General features: G+C 35.6%; 1 protein-coding gene across 3 annotated transcripts in view; it reads left to right on the forward strand.

Annotated features, from left to right (window-relative positions):
- The window catches only part of LOC120533804 (tetraspanin-9-like), a 297,253-nt gene extending 289,789 nt beyond the window's left edge, over positions 1-7,464 (forward strand). For all 3 annotated transcript variants that reach the window (XM_039760776.1, XM_039760777.1, XM_039760775.1), the window contains one exon: positions 1,904-7,464. In XM_039760776.1, the coding sequence (XP_039616710.1) occupies positions 1,904-1,975 (72 nt within the window). In that variant the 3' untranslated portion in view covers positions 1,976-7,464. The remainder of the gene's footprint in view (positions 1-1,903) is intronic.
- The last annotated feature ends 3,867 nt before the right edge of the window (positions 7,465-11,331 follow it).

The following is an 11,331-nucleotide window of genomic DNA, read 5'->3' on the forward strand; positions in this document are numbered from 1 at the left end:
TGCCAGTAATAAGAGGAGGGTTAAAGATACCTCTAACCATGTTGTTTTCTCGTGATGTGCTTCACAATTTTTTACATCTATTTTTACAAGAGTCTGCACATGTAGCGAGTTTCAGTATATTCCATCAGTCATTTTCATAAGAAACAATAGAAAATGTATTTTTTATTTAACAATATTTTGATGGAGTGTTGATTTTTTTAAAAAACCTCTAAATGTGTAAATGTATGTTGACTTGTTGCAATATGTGATTCAGGTCTGACTTGCATCCTAAATTACAGACTACTAAATAAAGCAGTCTGTCCTATTCTTTTTTTATATACAGTACTTATATGTTATTCACTGGTAAACTGGTAAAATAGCATGAAACACAAACTGCAAAATGAAGAGAAGGTATTGCACAGTGTTTGGGTGTAAAATGCACTTTAAAAGTAACAGATGAGAGTCAATTTGGTAATTGCAACTCTGGCTTAAACCCAGATGTGAAATAGCTTCTGTGGTGCATCATGGACTTATCATCGTTGAGTTGTTTGTTTCAGTCTGTTGTGGTGAAGCTGTTTTAGAGTACTCTTTCATCCATCATACCCATGAGGTGCACACGTGTTACTAGTGCTGTGTGTCTGATGGACAGCTGATGTTGTTCTTTTGATTACTTTTCATGAAATATGTCTGTCAATGTTGTATTGTATGAAGTCTTTTATATTTTTAGGCTCTTTGTATTTGTTTAAAAAAATGAAAAAAGAAGATGAAAGGCTAATGAAACTCTCCCTCAGAATACAGTGGCCATGCAAGTGCAACATATACTAAACCTGGGGGTCAAACGTGGCTCCTGGAATGCCACAGTTGACTGTTTTCCTAAATAGAAGCTATTTAGTGCTGCTTACAGTTCCTTCTGTCTTTTGATATAAGATTTATGACCACTCATTTATTCTACTCTACTTACACAGCCACATTCAGAGTCTTTAATAGATTTTTTTTTTCACCTTTAACCATTGTAGCTGTCAATTATTAACACGCACTCTGCCAACCAGCTAACTGTGCCCTAGTCATCACTAAATTTTTGTTTAGGAGTAGGAGTAAAGTTGGACAGTTTAACATCTGTGGCAGAGCGACGGGCACTAAGCAACTTCAACCAATCAGTCAATCATGAAGAATCCACTGCATCCACTAAACAGTGTCATTTCCAGGCAGAGGAGTAGCTTCAGTGACAGACTTTTGTCACTGTCCTGTTCCACTGACAGACTAAGGAGATCGTTCCTCCCCCACACTATGCGACTCTTCAATTCCACCCGGGGGAGTAAATGCTAACATTAGTTTTATTTTAATTTTTTTCATTTTTTTTTTTTTCATTTTTATTACTCTTTAATTTAATACTGTTTCTTTGTATCAGTATACTGCTGCTGGATTATGTGAATTTCCCCTTGGGATTAATAAAGTATCTATCTATCTATCTATCTATCTATCTATCTATCTTTTATCTTATCTTTTAAGATAAAAAAATGAAGTAAAAAGAAATGCTTATCTTCTCCTTAACAAGAAATAAATCGGGATAAGTTTCTGAAAAGGAAACTCCACACATGTAGAAATGTCTTGTGGCTGAATGAAAGCACTGGCAAGTCATAGAATAACTTTGATAGCAAGGGCTGACTTCTAATTAAGAATCTGGTTGGAGTGAAAACCCTCAATTACTCAGCAATTGAGATTGACACCCCAGTATTACTCAGTTTCCCATTTCAGATCACATACGCATCCAGAAAAAGTGAGCATTTTGGTCGTGTGAAACCATTAAATAATTCCAGTACAAGAATGGATATGCAATGTTAAAAAAATGGCATTGATAAGTTGTTTTTAACCTATCTTTGCACGTTTTAACTCAGACTCCTTTTTTTTTCCTGTCTTTCTTCAGGTACTTGGGATGGCATTCTCCATGACACTCTTTCACCAGATCCACCGAACGGGTAAAAAGTATGATGCTTAGTACAACGGCACTGAAAGAGAAGTATGCACCCTCATCTGATCTGACCTAACGTTTGATGAAGCACCAGCTGTAATCCTTGGCCACAATTCTAACCAGATACCTTTGGGTCAGAATACCACAGAGACCTTTTTCTTATTTTGTATTTCACTGTTAATTTGCCAAAGATTTGAATTGACAGCACAGATTATGACTAAACGTCAAGGGTTAAGGCAAGAATGTTCTGAGACTTCTTTAGTCTTTCCTTTTTATGTCTTGCCTGACTAACATTATCTGGGACAATATCTGCATTGCTTTACTAACAGTATTCAAACTGCTTTGAAAAAGGCAAACTACCTTTCTTGGACACTTTCTACAAAGTTTTATTCCTAAATGGATGAGAAAACTAACCAAAGGCAAATGCCCTAATAGTGAGTCCCATAGCAGTACTTTAAGCCATTGATGTCTACTTTTCCACTTAACTCAAAATTATCACTTTTTATTAAGCATATGTGATTCTGATGAAGCTTATGGGGGTTGATGTGTAAAAAGTACACACACACAAAGACAAACAATTAAAGCAATATGTTAAAAGTGAACATTCAGGAACACATCTTATCCAGGAAGAAGCTCAACGTTTTTGCAAACATTTATATAACCTGCACTACAAAGGAAAGTCGAAAGCAGTGATTTCAAGAATGATTCTGTGACGAACAGTACAGTTTCAGATAACATGCTGCTTTCTTATTTTACTCTGCCGTCTTTCCTTGAGCCCATCTCCTTTTTTCCCAACTTGATGGTTTCGTTTTTTTATGTAAAGATAAACCAAAAGGGGTCATAGCTTGTGTAGTCTAGGGGTCTGTGAAACTCGTAAATGACATTCTGCAGCTCTTTAACAACATTGGGAAAAAACAAATACTGAATCTACAACTGAGAAACAAAAATAAAATGGCCTTCTGTTTTATACACCATACTGTAGGTGTAGAATAATGAAACAAATGTGACTCCGTCTATGTCTTTGATCATTGACGGTTTCCTGAAAGATTTTCGTCTTTTTGAAATGTATGAATGCACTGCAGAAACTGGTGTTCAGTTCTCTAGGCGGATCCTTTAGGCAAGTGGATGCAAGTTCAGTTTAAGGTGGTTTAGTGTAACAAATCAGTAAAGGTTATGCAGTAGTTTAGAAGGCAGCTTGTTTTAAAGTATTTGGTTGTCTTTATTGTTCACTAGCCAGCATTCACTCACATTTTATATTTCAAGATAGACTGCCCCAAAATAACATAATGCAATATGCAGTTTGTTTATGTTTTCCACTATTTTTTTTAATGGCTCAAGGTGTGTTGCAGTCCTCTTCCAGTGCAGGTTGTATACAGTGTTTGGGGTGGCAGAGCTTTATTAATGTAAGTCCTCAGTACTTATTGTATTATCAAAAATAGTATTTTTGTTCATAACTCATAACTTACATTGTCTCTTATTTATGTCTATCTGGCACACATTGAACAAAAAATGGTTACTTTTAAGGTGTGGTCGAACAAGACCATGTCCACAAAGTGTGAGTATGATTTGCATACACTATACTTGTTTTTTCCCAGTATGATTTTTTTTTTTTGTTTTTGTTTTTGTTGTAATTGTTTTTTAATTGAGAAATGACAGCAACTCTTATCATGGTGCAAGTTCCCCTAAAACATTCCTGCTAAGATACCCAACTAAATACCTCTAATATGAATGCTGCTTAAACTTCTACAGTCCAGCTCTTATTTCAACAAAGACGGCATCTTCATCTTAAGTCATAGCTGCTTTTAAAAAGTGAAAGTCTGCACATTTGACTGAACAGGCAAATTCTCCCCTCTGTACTTGATGAAAGAATTTTTCTTTACTTGATTAGAAGAGAAAAAAAAAACATGCCTAGAAATATTTGTGCATTAAACACATTGAAGAAAAAGTGCAACTAATAATCCCTTTGTTTTTTTATTTAATGTAATGGTGGCGGGCACTTGTGTTGGTGGATGTAGGTAAGTAAGTTGTAGGCATGGGACCAGAGCTGTCAGGGTTCTTACACTCATTTGTAGTAAGGACAGAGACATTGAAGGCTGATAAGAAAGAACTGTTGACATAAGGCTAGTTTGCTGCTAGTTTTGATGTCTGCCAATCATACATTTCCCAAAGGCAGACTGAGAAGATGAAAGGGGATTCAATAAGTTCTAGGCATGATGCAAATTCTGATATATGCACTTTTCGATTTTCACTCTTTCTAATTTCAAATCTAACACACATAAAGGTGTCAACCAGTAAGAGTATTTTAAAATACAGTTTCAATAATAGTAGTAAATGTTATGTACTGTCCTTAAAATGTGTCATGTCCAGGATGCTTTTATAATTTTTATAGGACAATGTGAAAATGTCATTTTTGCACCGAACCAAAGTTAAAAAATGCAGTCTAAAAATGACAACTTGAACTTCCCTAGTGCTGTTCATCTGAAGAGTTGCGTTTCGTTTAATTCCATTTCTATAAGTGTGTGAAATAGAAGCTGCACAAATTTTTTTATTACGTGTAATGTGATGAGTCCCAGACGTGCCTATAATATGTCCTTCACCATGAACTGAATTTAATTTAACCATAGCTGACATGGTGACCCTAGAGAATACATTCATCCATGCCTAAAGTTTTAAGGTAACCAACATTCGTTTGGTATATGGTGATGGAGTGTTTTTAAAATACGTTTAACATGACCTTTTGATGGATATTGAATTCTTCAGCTTGGTTTTGCCAGACTTTGTAACATGTCATACTCCATGTCTGGCAGACACGAGGTGGGACTAGATTTGTTGGTTTGAAATTGTAGTGTGGGGATTGTCACCTTCTAAGTACTTTGCTGATGTTTAACTGCACACAATTCATAACATATATTTTCTTAAATACATTTGTTTAATGAATTACTTATATGCTATTTACTTACAGGTGATAACTTTTTGTTTCAGTTTTTAACTGAATATATATATTATATACTGTATGTATAGAGAGAGAGATATGATATCAGTCAAACACTTATCATTTATATTACTGACCTAAATGATCCATATACAGTATGTTTGGGTATACATTTTATGTGAGGGCCTCATAATATTTCACTTCCAACATATTTGAACACAAAGTCCAAGTTTCTTCTGCAGTCCACTTACATATTTTTATTTTTAATATGCTGCAGTCTTTTCAGCAGCACTGTATTACAATAAATAGTGTGCAGAATATAACAAATACAGAGGAGGAGGAAGGCTGTGTAATGTACAGTGAGGCTAAAACAGTCTAAACATTTCAAACAGGCACAGTATGATGCTTGTTTATTTTGCTGGTGATCCAGCGAAATACATTTTAAAAACATGTAACAGTGTATTTGACAAATGCCTTCTGATTTGTAGTTTGGTGTGTATGGTAAGAGACTTTTGTGAAACACTATTACTTTGTTTTTAGTTGTGATAGCCATAGGACAGATCTTTACATGCTACAAAGTAGAATGTGTGGATCCTGCTAAATTATTTTTGACTGAACTGGTGCTGCCAAGATTAACCTGTGCCGATCAAGTGTGAAGAAACATGCATTGTGTGGTGACTTTTGCACAGCATAGCATGTTGATGTTGGTGAAGGTGAAATACAGCCACTTCTCTGGCACTTAGGTTTCCAGTCATTTCCATATGAAATCTCCAAGTACTTTACAGTATTTAAAAAAAGAAACACATTTTCAAAAAAATAGAATATTTACTCAACTTCGTTCTGACGAGTTTTGTATCCTTTTTTTTTTAGCATGCTGGGTTTTTTGTAAGAGAAAAGCAAGTAATAATAAAAGACTAGTGAATATTGTGTGTCAGCTATACAAATACTGTTTCATCGATAACATCTGAACTGAGGATTAAGCAATATACTTTTTTATATTATTTCTGTGTCCTAATTTGGATAGAAGTATTTTATTGTGCAATTTTGCACATTATTTGCTTTTATAAGAAATGGTTTGTATGAATTTAAACCATAATGCATTGTGTCTGTGTGCACGTGTGTGTATATTATGCATATATACACAAAATTTTAAAGATTGGAGACTTTTTGCAATTTGGATACTTGCAACATGAGGTATCAACCTGCTGTCTTCAGGTGGGTGTATGTTGTTATGAGACAGAGTGCATTTTATTTACATTTTTATCCTGTGGAACGATAGAATGTTGCGATAATTTCAAATTTTCTGTCTAGTTGTATTCCTATACAAAATTGAATACATATTTTTAAATATGCAAATGCAGCTTTTCTATCAATATTTCAGTGTGATATAAATTAAAAATGTATATACAACTTGGTACAGAATAACACTTTTTAAAATGTTGTTTATTTTCATTAGAATACTACAAGGCCATGTCTTGTTAAATTTACTGAGTGCACCTACTGTTTATAATAATGGTAAAGGATTTGTGTTTATTAATCATTTATCTATTCTGTATTGCAAGTTTGTTTTTAGAATGATGAAAATGTTATTACTGAGAGATTTTTCAATTACCACAATATAGGCAGAAGTAATACATACACGAGTTTCGGACTATTGATTCAAAAAACAAGTTGGTGAAGTTGTTTTTAGATCACAATGGTGTATAAGCTTGACCCCGGTTTAATCTGTAGGTTAGTATTCTACATATTTACTGAATTCATGTTTGTTGTTTTTGTTCTTTCTTTTTCTTTTAAACTAAAGAATTTAAGATGAATCTGACCAGTCTTCTCAGTTATTTGTATTTACCGTAGTATATATGTTAAGTCATGGAACCTCTTGTAAAGTGCTGTTTTATTTGTATGTGTTTCGGTCAAACAATCCTTCATCTGTCTTTAATTGTCATCATCATCAAGCGATTTTAGTTGATCAAGCATCATACTGTTTTTTTGTTTGTTTTTTTACACACACAAACTGTCCTTTTAAGCATTGACTGTATTTATCCTGCTAAGTGTTAATGATGGTATATCTTTATGCTTTTAAAAGCCTACTGTTTTTTGTTTGATATTTCTTGCCTTGTTTAGCCACTGTCTTTATCTCAGTTATTTTCAATGCCATTATTATAAAGGAATGACTGTTTAGGTTTAAATTACTGCAGATCTGAAAGATATTTGAAATAAGAAGTTAGGTGTTAAGCACAACAATATTGCAGGTATTATGTTATACAATAGATACTGCATAATAAACAACATTATGATTTGAAAGTATTATGTCACAAGAAAGTCTGTAAGTGAAATGCACTCTGAATGTCTATTTGTAACTGCTGGTGCAATAAGAAAAAAAAATTGTATGTTCTTAAAAGGAAAAAAAAAAACTCATTTACAAATCCATCCGATGCCTTTTTGAGTTTTTTGTTTTGTTTGTTCCTGTCTCTTTTGTTGAGGTGCTCCACTCTCCCAATTACGGTAAGTGCTAAGTGAGCAACTAAAGTCTACATAGACAAGACATTTGTACTGAAACATTAAAGTAAATGAGGTTCATTATTTACATGTTGTTACTGTTGTTGTTGTTTTTTCTTTTTAATTCAAGTAAATGTGTTGTACCATTTGTAGAATATAATATTAACCCTTTATGCCCTGAGGAGTTTTGCCTTTATTGTGCATACATTACATACCCAAAATTAAATGACCATTACCCTGCTTATGTAATAATGGAACAGCAAATGGCTCAAGAGTAGTGAGTGCAACACTTCAGACTTCTAAAACAAAGTATTTATATGATTAAAACCCTTTCTCTACACCAATATCAACTAAGTAAAATGCACAAAAAATTGCAGCTTAGGTATTTCTCTACCAAAAAATTGGATTTTACAGCACATAACCAAGACGCTTTTTGATGCACAACCAATTTTCTTTTGTGCCCCAGTCTGTCGGCTATCATTGTACCAAGTTTAGATGTCATATCCCATAGCATTGTAGTGGTATGCTGTTTAGCACAGTGTGCCCCCTTTTGGAAACATTCAGTGTGTAGATTTTTGGAAATATCTAATCTCGCGTAAACAATCTCTCAAAACGAGTATTGCAGTTGCAGTTACAGTAGAGTCTCACTTATCCAACATTCTGTATTATCCGAAGTCAATCGACAAGAACTGTAAGTTGCGAGCGTGAGCGTAGTCTATTTTTAGTTGCTAGGTTCATTTTTTCAGTTACATTTTTCTGTTTCTGTTGTTTTGTTGTAAAACATGATTACAGTGGATTATGTGGCCAGCCCTCTCTGGCGTGTGTGTGCACGTGTGTCTCTCTCTCCCGCGTGTGTGTGTGTGTCTCTTTCTCGCGTGCGCGTGTGTGTCTGCCTGTGTCTCTCTCTCTCTTGCTGCACAGGGAATGCACAGGGAGAGACTGAACATTTGCGGAAATCATCGGCACAGACAAACCGAAAGGGAAACTCATTCATTCATATACCTTATGTGTGGTCGTGAACAGATGCAAAAGTTTGGCGAACTTTTTGGTCATAACCCGATTTGTACGTGTCCAGAGACGTTCGTGAAACCGAGATTTGTAATGTGTAAAATTATAACATAGTTTGACGCTTAATAGGCTTTTTCTTAACACCTCCCATTATCCGACATTTTTGCTTATCCAACGTTCTGCCGGCCCGTTTATGTCGGATAAGTGAGATTTTACTGTATATTTTTTTAGATAAAAAATATACATATACACACAAAAACTTTATATCACTCGGAAGCAACAAGTAAATAAATTGTAACTAAGTACGTATAATTATGTACTCAACCAAACCTTTACTTTCAAAATGTTTTTTTCATGCAGTCCTTGGAACATTTTCTTTTTACCACTAGACACAGTGAAACCTGACATTTTGTACGCTACATTGTTTTCTTCTCCTGCCTTCTGTTGCATTTCTTCCACAAAGATTTATTTTTTTATTTAGTTGTTTTTTTTTTTTAATTTTGCATCTGGAGTAAACTAAGTACATACATCCATTTTCATACCAGCTTCTTCCAGTGCTGCACTACAGGGGTAAGGACAGTGCCTTTGATGGCAGCTCTGGGCATAGGGCATGGCACTGCTATGAACAGGGCTGTAGGCAGAGCTAGTTACACATACACTTAAACCAGTGTTTCTCAGCTACCTGTAACTTAAAAATGGCTGTTGCTGTGTCATAAGCATGTGAATTTGTTAGTTTGATTTTGTTTGAGTTGTGGGTTTATTGCATAATACACAAACTTTGAAATATGGTGGTGCCAAGGTGGCTACTAAGGATATCTTCTCACAATAGTTAAAAAGGCTTCAAAACCTAATGTAAACTTGGTCCCAGAACTCAGATTCAATCTTGCAGCCTGCATACAAAAGGGAATGGAGGAAAGGTGAAATTTCTTAATAGTTCTAAAGTTTTGTAACAAAAATATAAAAATACATAAAGTCTCCTTAAATAACGCTGCTCAAAGAATAGCCAAATCCAGTAGTAAAACCTTAAACAAATGCACAGACTGCAAAACAGGAAAGTCAAAACCAAGATCTTTTGTAATGGAGAATAAAATCCTGAAATCCAAAAATGAAATCCTCAGCAATACGCTGTGACATCCAAGGCCATAGATAGACCGTCTTTGACAGAATTGATATAAAATAACAAAACAAAATGATCAACAAACAAGTATTCTGTCTGAAAGCTGAAAGAGGACCAGTCACTGCTGTGCCTTCTTAGCCAAGCAGGGGGTGTTGAGAGTTCAGGTGAACAATTACGGGCTCCTGACTGACTCCACCATAGAGCCCTGGATGTGTAGCACAAAGTGGGCAGCATAGGCCTTCATAAAGTCAGCAATCCTGCATTTTGTTTCTTCTGTATTGACAGCCAGATTTTTCACTCGCTGCTCCTCTTCAGTCCATAAACTGACTTGCCACTCTTTGTGGCACACTGGTTCAACTCCACTTAGCAGTACAGTTGTGAGACAACAGAGTGAACAAAAGTGGGCCTCTGGGAATCACTGATAATCAGTGAGGTGGTGCTGGATGGATAGCCTCTTAGGAAGTCTAGAATCCAGGTGGAAAAAGATGTGTGAAAGCTGAACAGGCTCCACTTCCCTCAGCCTCTCGAGGGGTGGTAGTGTTGAATGCTGAATTAATGAACAGCATCTTTACAAAAGTGTCATTTCTATGCAGAAGAGACAGATGTACTTGTAGGCCATAGACTTTAGCACCTTCAGAGGACTTGATAGAGTGATGAACCAGAGTGGGTTATGTGGATTTGGATTTGGAAGACCAGTTTTAATGTGCCTCATACTTGGCCTCTTGAAGCATTTCATGATGACAGTTGTGAGAGCCTCGGGACGTTGGTGATTGAGGCAGCTGTGAGTGAATGTTTTGTGCCCGGGTATGATGGTGGTAGTTTTAAAGGTCTTGGGGGTCCACCATCTGACTTAAGGAAAAATATCTGTGAGGACATCGGCCAGCAGGTGTGCACATGCCCAAAGGACATAGCCATGTTTGATGTTCTGTCCAGTGGCTTTTAATGGTTTTCTTCTCGTGTCAGCTGAGAACAGATGCATTACCTGATCATCAGAAAAGTGGTCTTCAGACAAATTGCATTTAATTAAAGTGCAGATTCTCACTGGGTCACTCAAGTATTGTTCTTCTTTTTTTTTAGAAACATCAGTGTGGATTTGTCTTCATTTTTTGAGAACTTGCTCAGCTAGAAAGTCTTTTACTTACTAAAGAAAGTTTTCCACCCCATTTTCTTTTTATGTTACTGCATTTTCAGCTCTGCCTTTACAGGTCATGTTGTCTTGACTGCTACAAAGCTCAAAAAGGGAACAGGTATCCAGAAATATCTGCACTCCACCAACAGTCTGCAACTAAAAGAGTAGGCCTCACCAGCAGAGGCAGTCCAGCTCCAAACCCAGTGTGCAGGCTTACAGCCTACACAGGTCCAAAGTTGAGGCAAAGTCTTCAAAGTTACGGGTATAAAAGGGAGAGAGGTAAAAACGAGACAAGAAAACAGCTAAAGTTCCTTTAATATTTAAATATTTATTAAGTGAACTTAAAAAAAAAAAAGATTTCACAAAAAAAATAACTTTTATAAAAATTTTGGATATTCCCATGCAGTTCCTAACAATTTCTATGTGAATAATAAAACTCTAGGGATTCAAATTTGGGGTTTAATTTTGTTTAGAACCTGTTCTGAAAATAGTCCTTATTTAATCATGTTTTACTGCAGTGTCATTTTGTTTCCAAATTGGCCGTTGCCATGTTAGGTAACCTTTTCTGCCATCTCTATGGAGGTCTTTGCCATAATTCCTTAGGCATGGTTAGGCAATTCTTCGTTTGTGATGGAAGTTTAGTGATGATATAAAGGTCTACCTGGGCATTTGTGGGGTATCACAACTTGACAGGTAAACCT

This window comes from Polypterus senegalus, chromosome 8 (genome assembly GCF_016835505.1).
Source record: "Polypterus senegalus isolate Bchr_013 chromosome 8, ASM1683550v1, whole genome shotgun sequence".
NCBI lineage: Eukaryota > Metazoa > Chordata > Cladistia > Polypteriformes > Polypteridae > Polypterus > Polypterus senegalus.